The 18,360-nt window shown below is 36.4% G+C and overlaps 1 protein-coding gene across 11 annotated transcripts in view; it reads right to left on the bottom strand.

The window, feature by feature from the left end:
* The window catches only part of HACE1 (HECT domain and ankyrin repeat containing E3 ubiquitin protein ligase 1), a 53,015-nt gene that overhangs the window by 28,900 nt on the left and 5,755 nt on the right, over positions 1–18,360 (bottom strand). For 6 of the 11 annotated variants that reach the window (XM_030040848.1, XM_030040859.1, XM_030040842.1 and 3 more), the window contains 9 exons: positions 18,002–18,091; positions 16,106–16,210; positions 14,644–14,719; positions 14,238–14,369; positions 12,983–13,065; positions 10,455–10,551; positions 7,848–7,949; positions 5,309–5,415; positions 581–827 (listed from right to left, as the gene is read on the bottom strand). In XM_030040848.1, coding sequence (XP_029896708.1) covers positions 581–827; positions 5,309–5,415; positions 7,848–7,949; positions 10,455–10,551; positions 12,983–13,065; positions 14,238–14,369; positions 14,644–14,719; positions 16,106–16,210; positions 18,002–18,091 — 1,039 coding nt within the window. Of the gene's footprint in view, positions 1–580; positions 828–5,308; positions 5,416–7,847; positions 7,950–10,454; positions 10,552–12,982; positions 13,066–14,237; positions 14,370–14,643; positions 14,720–16,105; positions 16,211–17,933; positions 18,092–18,360 lie in introns of all 11 variants that reach the window. The other 5 variants (XM_030040888.1, XM_030040898.1, XM_030040869.1 and 2 more) reach the window with 3 other exon arrangements.

Below are 18,360 nucleotides of genomic sequence, written 5' to 3'. Positions count from 1 at the left end.
TATGATTTTCTACAGAGGGATTCCTCAACCAACAAGTATAAAAAGAAAAACCTTCAGAAATTAAACCTCTAAATGGCAAGCACCTAAAGCAAGTGTTTGAAAACAGCTACAAATCAATAACTTTGCAAGGGTAGTAGTAAGCTGGTACGTTTCAAAGCATGTAATAATAAAATTCAAGAAGAACTTGGGATAACACTTCATGATCACAGTGAAAACAATGAACAGATTAAGAAATCCGTTATTTCCATTTATCTTGTGAAGCTGGATAAAACTGATCAGAACTCCAAATGAATCTCCAAACATAATTTTGAAATTACATTAAAACAATCTATTATATTAATATTACCACATTTTGAGATTACTACACTCTTAAATAACATAACAGAAATAAAAACAAAGTTTACCAAAATCAGCTGGGTAACTAAACCTCCAACATCTAATAAACAACATATTAAAAAAGAAATAAACAGAAATCATGAGATGTGCATCAGTGGTTAAATGAATCCAGTGGGGAAAAAAAATTAAGAAGGAAAGAGGTAGGCTTAACTTAGGAAGGGAGAGGGACAACAACCAAACTTACTTCCTGTTCATGAGATGTCTGATTAATGAATGCATGCTTTGTGAAATTCATCTCTTTAACGTCTATCTTCCTAACAACATCATATACTTTTCTGACCTTGAACACCTGACTTCTTGGAGTTTTATTTCCATTGTAGCCCATGTCATTTCCATTACTGGGAGAGGATGGGCCAATGCGAAAGACATGGCAAAATATCCTCACGATCCTTAAGAGACTCTTCATTTGAGCTTCATAATTACTTGACAAGCTGGGGGAAAAAATGGAATATTTAAGTTTCTTTTCCTAGATGAAACAATTTAGTATATTAAGGAGTAAGCAATCTAATGATAGTGTCTGACACACATGCTGAAAAAAAACCCTAAGCTTTAAACCCTAGTGAACTTTAACTTTCATTTCCTGCACCAGCCCCAAAAGCCAAATATAAGCATTATAATTTTACTAATAAGTACTCATAATTTTAACTAGAAGTGAAATAAGAACAGCAAATTCCAGATCTTGCAAAATACTTCACTTGTTTTTACACACATGTATGCTTCTTATGAACCTTTGGTAAGAAATTCAACTTACCACAGTAAAGATCTCAACATATGAAACAAATTGGGATATCCAGATGAAAATGTTTTTCAATCCAGAAAAGATAGCATCCAATGGTAAAGGTGTATTGACTCATCAGATATGCTGCCACAGCCCATCCTCACCAAGCTATTATCCTAAAAGCCCATTAACTACCTCAACCAGACAAGGGATCAGGATGGTAAAGATGTTACTATTTCTACATCATCTATAAGATACCACACAAAAGCACCACTATGTTATTTTTTTTATCCAATAAATATATTAAAAGTTTTAGGTCTTCTTAACTGAACTGGCCAACACTGAACTCTGTACCAGTACAGTGTAGAATGATACACGCATGAGTTCATGCACAAGCAGAACATTCTCCACCAAATTCAACTTGGTTTTCTTTCCTTAAACCCCAAGTAGTAAGAATTCTTCTGTCTTGAACACATAACAAAAACTGCAAGAAATTAAAACTTTTGCTACCGAACTCTACTCACTTACATAAGTAAGCACATACTCATTCTATCCTTAAAGTACTTGCAACTTAAAAGCATGCTTTCTAACCATAAGATCAGTATACACCAGAAAACTGACACCTTAGAGGATGCTGTAAACCTCTGATGAAATTAATAATCTGTTAATTCACAAATCTGAAAAATAGCTAGTTGTAACGTCACAGTACCTTTATCATGACCTCACTCTCCCTGTGGCATGGTAAAAGCAAAAGATCTATTCATTTTCAGCACTACATTTTAATGACTGCCAGTGAGGTGTTAATTTTAAAAAGCCATATACTAAGAATTTTACCAAACTGATACACTAAGTATGACTTTCTTGTCACAATCTAGACCTTAACCAGAGAAGTTTTCAGTAAATTGAGATAAGAAAGGAATACAAAGAGTAAACAGAGTAAGAATAAACAGTAGAAATGTTAAGTTTTTAATCAGGTAGAGAAAACCCTCTGACTAGCAGGCTGTAATTATATTACCAGAAGCTCTGGTCACAGCCACAAATTAACATTTATAAAATCTTTGCTTATATACCAAAAGAATCTAGGAATACAAGAAGCTAACTCAAGAAGCTAACTTAAATATTGAAAGAAAACATTTCAATTGATGTTTATCATCCCTCAGCAGCAGTGTTTTCCCTGTGAAATTACAATTTAAATCTCCTAGTCTCCAGGAAGAGGACCCACAAGTATATGAAAACCTTAAAGTGCTTTTAATAGTTTACTTAAGCTTTTACTAGCATGTTTGTAAACATTCAGCTAGGCCCAATCTACACCAGCAAGACCAAATCATGTCACACTACAATTATTTCTTGGAAAAGAGGAATTATGCAATGGAGGTAATGCTAACTGAACAGGCTCCTTGCTGGCATTCAAGGCAGAAGTCCTCAGGCAGAAGCTTGGTGGCACTCCTGGCTACCTGCTAGAAGCATTACAAAAAACAACTTTAGACACTTTTGAACTAAACAACAAACAAACCCAACAGCAATGGGCTGCGGGTTGGCACCCAGGAAACTAACAGTGATGATACTAGTTCAGCCATTCAGGAGTATCATTATTGGATGTTTTCATGTACAGGGTGCATTTTACATGCTATTTGTTGGAAGGAGGAGAGAGAGGAAAGAGGCCCAAGCTCAGAGAGTCTGTATTCACCAAGTACTACCTTCATCCTAATTATCTTAATGATAAAGCAACTAAGAAATACTTAGTTGAAGTAGAGACTGAAACCTCTGACAGGGAACAGAATTGGCGAGAACGCAGTTTTTGTGAAACTGTATCTTGTAATAGAAAAAGAAAATAATTCCATTTCCTTTGTGACATATTACAAAGTACCAAAGAGAAGTGAGCCAGTAAGAGCCCACAGGACGCTCTAAGTACAGGCATCTCTGGAAATGCTTGCTCACCCAATGCAATGCAAAGCTTCCAACTTGTCTTCAGCATCAACCCACATGCAGCAGTACAAGAGTACATACTGGCTCAAATTCAGAGACAGTACATGCACATAGATACTGTTTCTACAGCCATACTGAGGCAGCATTGCTCAATAGAAAGGAGCAATAATAAACAGTAATAAATCAAATCTAAACACAGTTTTAATTTATCTCTGAAGATACTGAAATAGAAACAAATACTGTCTCATATGATCTAATCCAGCTACCACGGCTTCTGATAATGTCCCCATAAAAAGCAAGTTTGAAACCCTTTACTGCAGAATGGTTTTACACTTTATCACAGTTTATTTGTGGGAGATCTGTTGGCTTTAACAAAGTCTGGAGACAAAAGGTATGTGGTACAAGTTAAGCTGATTACATACTGAAGCCCAACAACAGCTGAAGTTCTTAAAAAAAAGTTATCTTTGCAGCAACAAAAATGACATTAATATGTCTATGCACTTTAACCCCAGACATTTGAGGGGTTTAAGTCTTTTCTGCTCATTCACTGAGGCAAACACCCATTAGAACAAGACTGTCATCAATGGTGTCATGAACTTCCTAGCATTGTCTAGGAGTTCTAACTTCCTATCTACAAGCTCCATCCAAATTTAACAAGACTGACAGGGAAGAAAAAACAAACAAACAAAAAAAAAAGCACCTAGAACTAAGAAGGTGGAGACTATATAATACATAACTGATGGGCTCCTCGTGCCCCAGCCCCAATTGAAAATAAGCATTCAAAGTCTTATTCCTCTACAACTTATGCTGACAGGCCTCTGGTTCCAGAACTCTCTTAAACCTCTCTTTTCCAAAAAGCCATCCAGAACATGTTAGTAAGGAACTTCCACTCATGCTTTCCAGCTCTTGACCTCTTTCAGTGAAGATTTTCATAGAATGGTTTGGGTTGGAAGGGACCTTTAAGATTACCTAGTTCCAACCCCCCTGCCATGGGCAGGGACACCTTCCACTGCACCAGGTTGCTCAAAGCCCCATCCAACCTGGCCTTGAACACTGCCAGGGATGGGGCATCCACAACCTCTCTGGGCAACCTGTACCAGTGCCTCACCACCCTCACAGGGAAGAGCTTCTTCCTTACATCTCATCTAAATCTACCCTCTCTCAGTTTAAAGCCATTACCCCTTGTCCTATCACTACATGCCCTTGTAAAACCCCCTCTCTGGCTTTCTTGTAGGCCCCCTTTAGGTACTGGAAGGCTGCTATAAGGTCTCCCCAGAGCCTTCTCTTCTTCAGGCTAAACAAGCCCAACCCTCTCAGCCTGTCTTCATAGCAGAGGTGTGCCAGCCCTCTGATCATCTTTGTGGCCCTCCTCTGGACTCGCTCCAACAGGTCAATGGACTCCTTATGTTGGGGCCCCCAGAGCTGAATGCGGTACTCGAGGTGGGATCTCACAACAGCAGAGTAGAGGGGAAGAATCACCTCCTTTGACCTGCTGGTCACACTTCTTTCGATGCGGCCGAGGATATGGTTGGCTTTCTGGGCTACAAACGCACATTGTCGGGTCATGTTGAGCTTTTCTTAGCTTATAGTAAAGCATAAAGGTTAGAGCAAATTCCACTAGCTTTTGAAAACAATAAAACGGTACTGGTGGTCCAACAGATTACAGATTAGGCATTTTGCACTAACTCCTCAAACAGATTCCACAAAAACTAGGAAAGCATACTAGGAAAATATGCTTGCCTATTTTACATGTTTCCCCAAGTAACTGTTTCTTGCCCTGCTGAGACAGCACGCTGGTAGATGATATTTTTGGTCTCATATATATTAGTAGCCACGAAAGGCAATCACAGCCAGCAAACAGGAGACAAGTGTCTGAAGTAACAAAACTCTCCTCAAACATACTAAGAAAGCATGCAGAAAAGTAAAGATGTGGAAGAGAAGAAAAAAGGAGAGGAGGAAAAAAAAAAAGCAATGATTGATTGGCTAAAAAGCTTCCCTTCCTAGAGCTGACATAGCCAAACTAACCAAACAAAAAATACCCTTCTCTGCAACTCAAGCTTCTAGGCGCCAGCAGCTATAGAAGGACACCAACTTTCTCTCCTGAAGTCCTCATGAAGACAGCAATCTAAACAGGCACTGTCATACAGAATCAGGTTTGAGATCCATCTACTCCAGCATGTGCCCAGCATCAGATAGTTTATATTATTAAAACTAATAAGTGGCCCTAACTACCAGGTATCAACCTACTTATGATGCTCTCACACTTACCTAAGCAGTTTGTGACCATTTGTTGTAGCAACTTCAGCAAGACTTGTTAGGATTTTAAGATACTGGCTTTCACTCTGCTGAGACAAGTGTTCCAGAACTTGCCGCAACTGATACATGAAAACAAAAGAAATTGCATAGTGTCATGGAGCATCAGATCAACATTTAATTTAGAACATTATCAGCCAAGCATTAATATCTAGCAACATTAATGTACATCTATATTGTCCAATGTCTAATCTAACCTCAGTTAACATTTCATTATAATTTACAAAGATTACTGAAAAGGTACACATTCTAGCATCAATGTATGTACTACAGGATATACAACATAGAATGCTATGAACACTGAATGCTTAACCATGTATTATTAATTCATAAGAACAACTTATTTTCATCTGAAAAATTAGTGGGATACACTTTCAACTTCTGAAAGCTACGAGCATATTTTGAGTTGCATAATTTACCTGTCTCCCCAGTTCACTCAGTTTATGACACAGTGTAAACAAACCTTGGATCCTAGAGTTTGCTCTCACCACCTTCATTTTTGCTCAAGATACTGAATATCCTTCCTTGGATAAGAAGTCATACCCTGCTAATCAATAATTGTTATGATTACCCTCTTCTCAAAATTGTCCTTTTTCCTTACTAATACCATCACTTGGCTCACAAAGACTAGATGTTGCAAACCCCCAGACAGTGCCCTGTCTTCAACTCCTTTGTTCTACACTTTTCTCTAGCCTAGACATCTTTTTGCAGATAAACTAACTCTTCAGTGGCACAGCTCTTCATGCATTCCTATCGTAACTTCATTTACTCCCTTGTCTCTCTTTCAGAAAGTTCAGTAATCCTTTTCACCTTCTCCTGTAGAAAGGTGGAGCGAAAAGGAATCTCATAAAGGTCATCTAGTCCAACACTGCCCCAAGCAAGGAGTACTTGTGTCTGTGATCCAAACTGGCTTGCCCGATTTGCCTGCCTGTTTTCAGATGTCTTCCTCTCTGGAAGCCCTGCAGCTTCACTAACTGATCTCTTAATACTTCACTGTCCTCGACTACGTGAAAGTTTTTCCTCAAGGTTCAGTTGAATATCTAACTACAAATGGCTAAGGCAATATCTTTCTCCCTGCAGTCTGTTGATAATTTTTCCAGTTTGTCAAGAACATTTAAATATGTAAGTCCTGACTTCTAACATACACCCAGTCTGTTCATGTCACCACTTTCAGATAATAAGAACTGGTCAATATCAAAGACTTTGGGCAGAACAGCTCAGACTTGGCCAAAGAAAACCACACTTAAAATACGCTTCCATTTTGGCAATGAAGTATAACTATACCAGGTACTTTCTAATATATTTTGCATAGCTTCTCATTCAGATCTTGTTTTTGCACACACCTCCACCTTTACTCAGACAGACGAAACATTTTTCTCACTTACCACCTTCACTTCTACAATATACCATAATATGCTTTGCCATTTACCTTTATGTAGGAAGTCTTATTTTATTCCATGGTTTTAGTTCTTTGTTTTATTTGCAATCACCTACATCACCTCCCCATGCTTCTAACATATACTTTGAGAATTCTCACCTCTCTGTCATTTTACGTTGTAAAACTCAACCCTGTCTCAGAAATTTAAACACTGTTTCTATACAGACTTATAAATTCTCAAGCCTTGTAGTGGAAGCAATGGGATTACAGAGAACAATAAAAACTTCAAAAATCTAGCAAACCAAGTTCAGTGAAGTGGCAGCCAATACCTAACTAAATCTATTCTTTCTTTCTTTTTTTTTTTTATTTACAGTCTGTAAAATTGTTTGCAGTTATTTTCAAGCAAACAATATATTAAAAACCTATAGCTAGCTAGATTTGGAAGGGGAAAAAAAGCAGCCCATGCTTCCTTCCCCCTACACAATCAAGAAACAAAAATTCTTTTCTGTGCTTTAGATTGCACTACCCCACAATAATAAAAGAAACAAGGTATAGAAAAACCACTGAAAAAGGAACAGAATAGTTTCATCTACAGCAATAATAACCAAATGATATTGTGGCTGCAATCTTTACACTCTAATTGTACAAGGCAACTTCATACAGATGAGTGCTCATACTCCAAATGTTCAAGTCCATTCTAGATGATTCAAGTCTCGAGACACATCCTAAAACAAGTATCTGCAGATAACCACAAAATGAAGGAAAATAGGCCCCATTACACAAAGTAATTGTATATACAGAATGCTCTACCAGCACCTTTGTACCGAAGCTTGCAACAAGTCTGCTCTTTCAATTCTTACACTGTCTAGATCACTTTGTTAAATACACAAAGTTAGAACACTAAATTAAAATAGATCCTACATTTAATCCCAAATTTTTGCGTTTAAAACTATGTGAAGACTGTACATTTTCTGTGGGGGAAAGAAAAATACATAGTTCTCAACTACCGTGGCACTGACAGTCAACTGCTGGTAATATCTTCTAAGCAGGACACTCACATTAAGCAATCAGATCTCCACAACACAGACAACTATAAAACACGTAATACTGTATTACCATGTTTTCCCGTAGATCTTCATTCTGCGTCATTTGAATTATTGTCTGGAAAAGTCGAGGATGGTATTGTATTAAGACTTCACAAGTCTCTCCATAACCACCCTAAAAAGCAATAGTTCAAAAACCATTTTAATTAAAAGAAACATTAGAATTGGTGTTTATAACATTATAGGCATTAAAACCTACTAAGGATTACAAATTTTTTTTTTTTAAATGCTGCATGGAGAAACCCAATCCTAAAATACACTGAAATTCAATAACATATCAAAGTTAGGTATCACAAAACTTTTGGAAGATGACAGAATCAAATTCTCTCAGTGTACCAGCTCACATGTATCTGCTCCATTCTGTTTTTTGAAACACTTTCCTACTTAGAAAGCCAAAGTTGCATTTGAATAACACTTCACCTAACAATTTACCAGAGATTAAAACCAGTGCAATATTTAGCTTCTCTTCCCATTGCTGATGGATGACACACGTCTACCTAATTACACCCAGAATCTAATCTTTCAAAACAAATATTTTCCTAAAGGTTCACAGAGCACAAATCTGTCTTGTTAAAGGAAGAAATAGGATAAACCCACGAAAGAGTTATTTAACTTTAAAATCAATACACAAGTATGATTCCACTTGTGCCTGAGATCAACAGCTGAGACTAACTTCACAACCTTTTGAGAAAAAGGTTTTTTGGAAACACCATAACTTGAATTTGTGGTTTATTTGTAACAACTCTTATTTAGCACAGTTGCATTTTTAAGCAGGCACCTAACACCTGAATATACATCAAATTCTACACTGGAGAGATAATCATGTAATGTATTATATGCTGCAACTCCAGAGCCTCCTTCTCTTTGCATGACAGTTTTTAACTCACTTCAGTGACAACAGATTCGTTTAATTGCTCCTGGTGCCAAGAAATTAAGTATTAAAATTAAAACCACACAGAATCTGCAAGAATTAATGGAATTCAGCTCTTCAAAATCAAGGTAATACCATGTTGGCAAGAAGTATATGAATTTGTAATTTCAGTCTTCTAAAAACATGTATCTACTCTGAAAAGCAGACCTGTAAGCAAAGAATAAACCCCTTGATGTAAAAGGAAAGAAAATATTTTGTTTCTTCCTTTTTTTATTTAGTATCATGAACTTGTAAACTAGATGATCTTGAACACAGTAAGATCATCACTACAAAACAGCAAACACCAGGTGTCACTACTCATACCTAAAAAAAGTTGACAGAATTTTGATGTATAAAGTGGTGCCCTAGGGATTGTAAAACTGGAGACTGAAGCAGACATTCGAAACGCTAATCATAAAAACTAATAGTACCATTAAGTACACACTAGTATACTGTCTAACAGGTCTGTGGCTGATGAAAGCCTCAACATTGACTAGACTTCATGTGGTTTTATGGTAATGGTAAATCATTTTGCCATAATAAAGAAAAAAAAAATCTGCCTCGGAGCTTCACAGTTGAGTCAGTAGTGACACAGTATAGTGATCTGGCACTTCTGAGGTACCAGAGATGAGGACTTACTAGGGTTCCTTATACCCAAAAAGAAATGCTGTAAGTAACCTAACTTGATCAAGACCTTCCACAGATAGTCTATGAAATAAATTTTTCAGAGTTAAACATTCCAAAAATATCCCACAGGTACTGGAGACAGCAGTCTCTACCACATGCACATAGCTACTTCAACTGCAGGTCTTAGGCACCTGAGGAGTCTTCAGAAATTAAATAACTTGAGATTAAAATAAACTGCTAGTACAGCAAAAAATCCAAACATTTCAACTTTATCCTGCCAAACTAATGACATGCACCAAGATAATGTGATGTCCACTAAGTGCAGTGACTATTTTTTTTAGCATCCAGTTCTCAGTTTTCTAGTCTGCTGATTACTAGCAAAGGTTCAAAAGCTTCCATTCATTCATTAAGTGTTATTTACACACTGACCTTAAACTGATCCTACAGAAAAATGTGTAAGTGCTCACAAATCAAGAAAAGACACACTCGCAAGCAGTACAAACAATATTTGGTATCAAACAAGAAAGACTGCGTTTTGCACACTAGTTGAAAATGCTTAAGACTTTTGTTCCTCATACAGATAGAGTATTTGGAATGCCTTTGAAAAAGTCAGCACCATGTAAGTTTTGTTTGTTTTTATTAGTAATATCTCTTCAAGAGAAAAGAAAATCTATTAATTGAGATTAAAAAAAAAAAAAAAAAAAAAAAAAAACCACCACAACACTCCTTTCTGTATGCCTTTACCTCTTACTGGTTAACAGTTAAACACCTAAACAGAGTCTATCACCATTACACCAGGGATTCCCAAACTTTCTAGTCAAATGGAATTCTGTAAACTCTTTGTTTCTCATGAGTGCCAATCTTGCAAAGTCTTTAAAGATGTTATAGACTTTTAAAAGGGTACAAATTGGAAACCTGTCTGTAGGATCTATTTAATGGCAAAAAAAAAATTTTTGCATTTCTGTTTCACCAAAGGACTACCATCTTTCATAAGCCTTAAAAATAAAAAAAGATAACACTGATCAGGTGACACTGTAGTAAGTGATAGAAGTTCACAGAAAAAGAGTGTGGCTAACTCAATACCTGTACACAGAGATCCAGTGGAGTAATACCATTTTTGTCCGGTAAATATTTGGCTCCTCTCATCAAAAGAATTTGTGCAGTGTCTCTCTGACCATGGCTATTCAAAATAAGAGAAGAAAGAGAGTTAATACAGCACTTATGCTCTACTATGAGTGATAAATCTGACTTTATTGCATCTAACAAACAAAACCAACATAAGCTAAGAGAAAACAAATAGTTATGGCATAAAACTAAGCAGAAACACAGAATTGAAGATAATGCCAGTTATATTCTTCTACTACCTTTCAAGGCCACTGCAGAAGTACAGTGCAAAGTTAGGTATGGCCCATTTATCAAGCCAGAGTCACCTTCATCATTCAGAAATTATTCATCTTAGCCTAGCCTCATAAATACGTATGAGTGGCACTTCCTGCAAAGAGCGAGCTCTTTCTCAATTCACACCCTAATTTACTTCACAGATAAAGTTTTCTTCACCGAGTTCTTTGCTCACTCCTGCCAGATTTGGGGGAAAAAAATAATCTAATTGTGCTTTAACCATCAGTAAAAAATTAGTAAGATTTTTTTTTTTAATTGATAAAACATCTTTTTTTGCACAAGAGTTCAATACATCACTCTTGGCTCTAATTTCTTTTAACCAATACATGTGAATGTCTTGCCTAGCCTTTAAATGTGAACAGTGATGTGTTTTACTTTTCCACTTAAGAGTCTATTTCAGTCTCACTCATCTATTTATAGGTTGTATAGGACACTTATGTTTCCTTGAGTCAAGAATTTCACAAACAATTATTCCAACAGGCCACCATTGCCTAGAAAAAAAAAGACCAAAAATTATCTATATCCCTCAACACCTACAGCATACACTTTCCAAAACCCTTTCTTATGAAGAAAATGAGAAATTGGGTACCAGTGATTAGATGTTAACCTCATTAAAAACATGCTGAAAGACTAGTTGACTATTGCCCTCACCAATATTTAGTGCATATACTGACAAGTGTAGTACAGAAGTATCTGACCATGAAGTGAAAGACTGATACAAAAGACATAGCAACTAAGGTAATGGATACAAAGTTTTTCAATGAAGTTTTAGATCACAAGCTAGTTTGCAGCGCACCCTTCACACAAAAGTGTATGAGTATTTGCTGTCCTGGAACTCACCATGGCTGCCTGCACTAACAGTTCAGGAAGGACACAGGAAAAGTGACAACAGCTGAGGGGCAAGAGGCAGCTTCACTGGTCTCTCAATAGTTCTCAGTTCCTTCCAGCCCAGGAAACCAACAGGTTAATCTAATGCACCAGACTTTGCCCCAGTGCAAACGAACATTCAGAGTCTGCTACCAGATCTCAGAAAGAAGCTAAGACTAATGGCCTACTTGAAGCACCTCTTCACTGTAATTCTCTAGACTAAGTGCCCAACCCAACACCTTGAAAAAACAGGGGTTTCAGTTAGACTTTGATCACCAATACCCTTTCTCCAGCCATCACCAGCCACTGCTACCACATCCTGCTCTCCCTGTCATCAGGGACCTGTAACCTTTCTTCCCAGGTGGCAGCACCACCAATTGGCACTTCTGACAAGGAGACATTGGCTTCTGCTATGCACCCTGTTCATTCTACCCTGCCAGCTGCTCCAACTGTTAATTTCTAAAAGAACATCACCACTGTACTTGCAACACATTCCCTTCTCATGGAAAAACTCCAAGCCAAAGCAAGTTGCTTACTTCTTTTAAAGTGGATGCCAATACCAGTCCCTAAATCAAGCAGCAAGGCATTCAATTAGCTAGCAGCTATTTATTCTCCACTTCCCTTCTTCTCAACTGCCAAGAGTCAGCATACACTAGCTCCAGAGACCAGGGCTCCCCACAACATAACTCTTGGCAGGCCACCAGGTCTGTCCATTTCTCCTTTTGTTTATATTAGCATTTAATCATAAGTGAACTATTTAACCTGTAACCAAAGCACAGGGATTATAAAATTGTAAATGTTCTACCAAATAGCAAAAACACTCCAATTAAAACAAAAGGTCATTTATCATATGTGATTAGTTTTGAAATAAAACTAAACTGTGAAGAAAACAGCACTGATCAAAGCAACAATACAAATTCAACATTCTAACTTTAAGGCATATATGCACATTTCATGTATACTGTAATACCATAACATACATTAAAGAATAGTCAAGCTTGCGTTATAAAAGGCTGCCTTTTTAGTTTACTCAAAATAATCTAAGTTGACAGATCTCATTTTTTCAGAAAAAAGTTCAGCAGTCATTGATTTATGACTCATGCTAGAACATGCATGCCTACATATTTAACATGTTGGTTAAAAAGAGGTATATAAGCCTGTGGTACTAAGATAAGTATTTAGATGAGACACCAAACTACACTCAAACATGGGGCAAGATTAAATACCAGTCAGCTTTTATGTTCCTTAAATTTTGTGCTTTCTGATCATTGTTATTGCAGAAGGCAGAAAAAAAAAAAAATAGATTTCACTTTTAGCACAGTATTCAAAAGTTAAGAATATATAACCTGCAAGCAAAATAGAGTGGAGTTGCCCCCGACACATTTGGCCTGTTTATATCCGCACCGCTGTCTAGCAAACACTGCACCGTCTAGAACAGAAGAAAATACCAGCATTAGAAAAACAGCAACAGAAAAGCCTATTGGCTTGCAACTATTTAGTATCATGCATGTCTAATTACATTGAAGGATTTAATTTTCAGTAATGAATCTCAAATTCAAAATCCTAAACACTATATGGAAAATCATGGCTGTCAGAGCTCATAAAGCTTCCTTTGAACTTCCCATTTTAATAACAATGCCTTTTATTGAACTTCAGCTAATCCCAAAGACCCCTGGAACTACAAGCCATTTAAAAAGGAAAACGACACTTTTTAGAGAAGTAAACCTCAAGTTAGTGACAGCCATAAACAGCCTTATCACAAGCTGAAGTTTTAAACACACACTAGAATAGAAGAAATAAGTAAGCAAATTCTAAAATATGAAAGCATTGAGCAGACTCTCAAACAACTTTTGCTATATTGCAGTCACATAAAGTAGGTAAGTCTATAGATAACAGCTTGTCAGAAATTGGTCTTCCAAAGTCAAGCTCCGACAATGACAACAGAAAGGATCTGGGTAGAAAGATGGGGGGTTTTTGAACAGTAAATAGTCCTGGAGACAATCTGTATGACTCTACATGGCTGTAAAGCATTTCAAGTAAAGCATCCAGACCTGTACTCTGGGAGTAAACAGTCAGCCGCAATGCAAGGCCAGGCCTAAAAATTATTCACACAGATCCATAGAAGAGTCTATGTGAACTTGTTTACTTCCAATGTTAAATATTTAACTGACCCAACTCTGTTCATTTTTTATTCACAGTAAATTAAGATCATTTCGGATTTCAAAAGTACATGATAGCTGGTACAATTATGAATCAAACACAGTCTAAAAAGTAAGGAAGAACATTTTCAAATGTTTAACATTATATCAAAACCTGTAATCAACAAGGCAACAATAGTACTACAGAACAGCTGAATAGTATACAGTAAGTCACTTAAACTCCCATAAACACTGACATCAATCATCTCCACAAGAATAAATTAGTTGTTCCCATGGAAGTGTATGCAGTCAATACTAAGACAAACAATAGAGTTCTTCACACTTCTAACCATTATCATGCACATGACTAGCCTGAAGTTTACAAAAATCCCACACACAACAACATTGAGGCATTACCCAACTCTTCATAAATCCAATGTGTCAATAAAACTTAGAAACTTACTGTCTTGTGTCCATTTTGACAAGCTACATGAAGGGCTGTCTGTCCCATTGCATCTTCAACATCTACATTACTGACATGCTGAACAAGATCATGAAGCAATTCTGTTCGTCCATTGACAGCCAACCAATGAATCTAAGTACAAAATGATGATATGTTTCCTTTAGCAATGATATTTCATAAATATGGTTTAAAACCTGACTGTAGTATTGTCAACATTTTCACAACAAGAAGCTTTGAATAATACTATCACATGCTTAGGTACTTCAATCATATCTTTTGATTCTTAAGGGCACTGGACACACAGCAGTTTTGTTTATTTACGTCTAAGATGGCAGAAGCTTAAGAAATGAGAATCTTCAAATTCTTCATTCATTTTAAGAGCACCATGATAATCAATAGAACTTACTGCAGTCAAACCTTCATTATTACAAATGTTGACATCTGCACTGTATTCCAGCAGCTTGCTCATACATTTCTTCTGGCTATAAACAAAAGAATACATTAAAACCCAGCCAGGGAAAATCATTTACAAAAACCAAGGATCTTAGAGCTCCACTCACTCTAATTCATCATTGTACAAACCACAGCAGGCAGTTTTATTTCATAAGGAGTATGGTACTGAGCATGTAAAAAGAGAAGTGATGATCAGTAACACCAGACACTCACACAGAGCAAGTGTAGCATATGATAGCACAGGGCTAAAAACATAGTTGTGTAGCTGAATGTTTTTGTGGAAAGTGTAGAAGTACTTAACCACTGCTCTAACAGCTTCAGCTCAGCATGAACTACACTCTCAAGACAAGAAGCTAGAGTTCAGCTAATGAAAATCCATGAAGTTCATCATCATCTCTGCACTTCAGTGAACACATTTACAGTACACCACTAAATCATTATTTAATGAGACACCCATTGTAACACTATGTAAATCTTTGGCAAGCACAAGAACTGCCTTAATGAAAGTAGGAGTGTTTTTCCTGCTTCATGTTTTGTTTGGTCTTTTAACACTCTCTAATGCTCCAGGTGCTTTACCCTTAAGAGTTTATTCATACTTTTTCTTTTTATTTGGTATGTCTCACACCCTTCTCATGCCTCCTTTCCACATAACTGTCTCCTGTGTGTATTTCTGCATTTGATCATGTATCACTTGGCTGCTTCTTACTCCATGCTCCTACAAATACTCCTCCCACATACCTAAAAGCCTCTAAACACTACCTCCTCCTCATTTGAAGTACCAGCCATGATACAATTCAGTTACTGTAACACATACGTACTCTAAAAAGAAAAAGACAGCATTACCACTATCAGCTGTGCGTTTCCACATACTACAATTCAAGAAATAAGACCTTAAAAGATCTTAAAAAGGGACTTGCTCACTGTTTCAGGTTTTGGGTTGGTTTTTTAGTTTTGTTTTGCCCCTCCCCTCCTAATATTGTGCAGGCGAACTTTGTGTTCCTTTCCTTGTAGTAAGAATTTCCTTGGAGACACTACCTGAGAAAAATCTGAAATCTCTGAACCCTTCCAAACCCTCCAGTGTCTTACAAATCTTTTCTTACTTAGCTAACTGGAAGGTGAATGTATCCCTTGTTCGATCACTGTTGTAAGAATCATTAGGCTCCTGCTTAACAGAACACACTAAAATGACTGGCAATGAAATTGGCACTTCAGACATAACTTCTTATTTATAAAAAATTATTTTCTGAATATGCAAAGTATGAACTTTAACCTCCACACTCCCTGTGAGCCACCCATATTTTCAAAAGTGAAAACCAAAGTATTCTGTTTGAACTATGCAAAAATATTACAGAACATGTCAGCTCAAGTGCATTATGCACAAAACCTTTTCAAGAGTTTTAAAAACTTTTTCTTACCCATTCCTTGCTGCTAAATGGAGAGGTGTGCATCCTGAAATATCCTGATAGTTTGGATTTGCTCCTTTTTTTAATAATAGAACAAGGCATTCAACTGAACCACAGCTAAGAACAAAATAAGGAAGGGAAAAACTGTAGCAAGAATATTTACAAACCAAATCTACATTGACATAAAGACGACAGCAATACTATGTACAGATTACATTCAGTAGAAAAATCTTTACACAAAACCATTTTTTACACCCTCATAGTTCAAGTTACACAAAGCTAAAGGAAAGACACTCAAATACAGTGAGAACTGACTGATCATAACTTGTATTAATGAATAGATGCTAGCCTTCTATATGATTTTAGTGACTTTAAAACCCAAGAGTAAATCTTTAAGACTGCCAATTGTTTAAAATGTAAACTGTTTAAAATGTTTTGCTTACTATTTCCTCTCATGTCCCTCATCTTTAATCTATTCGCAGGACTGAATTTTCCATTAAATAATAATTCCAATGTATTTTTTTTTTGTTATGCTTCGGTGTCTGGAAGTTAGGTTTAAAAGTTTAAATATCAGAAAAATTCCAAAACTCATACAAATCTTTCTTTGCCATTTGTTTTGAACCTGTAACTCCTTTTTACTTTTCATAATATAGCAGCTCTTCAGGATAATCAATGTCACCAAGAACACAGAAACTTTGCATTATATGTTTATTTTACCCCTGAACTCTTCCAGGGGAAGAGCCAATTGGGAGGATAAACATATAGTGTTCTTGTATCCATCACAACCAGCTTATCCATTGTTATTAGTCTTCCCAATGACAGAACCGCTACACAACAACCCAAAGAAACTGAAGACTAGCTGTACAATAAGTTGCAAAAACAGCATCTTGATTACCTCTTAATGACCCAACAACTAGCCAAGATAAAAGAGAATCCAAAAACTAAGTGTAACACAATTTCTTGGGGTTTACGATCAATAAATACAGCTTTTCAAAGATACTTCCAAGATGTATGCTAAAAATTTGCTTGCATTTTTTTTCTTTAAGTACTTAAGTAAACTTTACATAAGCAGCATATAATTCCAAGATGGAATGTTTGGGAAACAGATTTTTCTAAAACATTCTGCTTAGAAAGCTGGAAGTTCTACCTTTATTGTACCCAAATACCTGCTATTTACATGCAATACTACTACTATTTCTTTTATTTTTACTTTTTTTTTTTTTTAACAGTTTAAATGTAAGAAATTTCAACATATTTAAAAGGGACCCAAATATAGAGCACTCATTCATTAGTTTAAAGTTTAGTTTCCTGAAAGGCCATTTCAAAAACTAGCTGGTTCATTTCTATTAAGGTTATGTTAATCTGGATGTTTCTTGGGAATATTGATTTATCCCCATTGAAGAGCTACATAAATAATAATCTAGGTCACAGATTTGAAATTTGCACTTAAGTCCTTTATCCAGGATACAAAAAAAATCATTAGAAGTGAGTGGCCAAGTTACAGTCACATGAAGTACTTTGGAACAGCTGCTTCCCATTGAACACCCAAGTACTTCCCACTGTTTTAGAATACTTTAAAACCAAGCAGCACCTGCAGACAATCTACAAAGGCAAGAGTAACCCAGCTATACAAGATACACATAATGGCTACATTTCTTCACAGAAAGGAAAAAAAGTATCAACCAAGACTTCCTTCACTAGAATTTGGAAAGCCTTTTGATACCACGTGCAAAACCTGTCCTCTCCATGAGGCAGGCACATTGCTAAAAGAACAAACAAAATACAAAAAGGAAGTGTAAAAACAAAACGTTAACTGGTACTACAGAGTTTTCCAGCTTACATTGGTGCCTTAGATTTGTGGTAATACTTTCATTGTTAACTTCTCGACTGGACTCAAGTAAGTCTTACTTTGCTGCAATATGAAGCAAACTTCTCTTCACACGTCCAAATGCATAATTCACATCAAATTTTGAATTTGATAGCAGCTCTGAGACAGACCTTCAAACAGAAATATAATTTTAATTAAAAAATAGCTCACAATATCCAAGCAAAGTATATACTGTAAGTTGTACACAAGTATTCTATTTCTTACTTGATCACTATTTCTTTTCTCTCCAACTGATTTCTGAACAAGAGACCCAACAGCTTTCAAGCATTTGCATATTAACAGTACTTTTACTCTTTCACTTCTTACTTTTACATAAAAAATGAACCGCTGACACTATGCAACTGTTTCAGATGTAAACTAGTTAGAATTAGATGAGATG

This window comes from Aquila chrysaetos, chromosome 2 (genome assembly GCF_900496995.4).
Source record: "Aquila chrysaetos chrysaetos chromosome 2, bAquChr1.4, whole genome shotgun sequence".
Classification (NCBI taxonomy): Eukaryota; Metazoa; Chordata; class Aves; order Accipitriformes; family Accipitridae; genus Aquila; species Aquila chrysaetos.
This window is presented reverse-complemented; position numbering and strand designations above follow the sequence as displayed.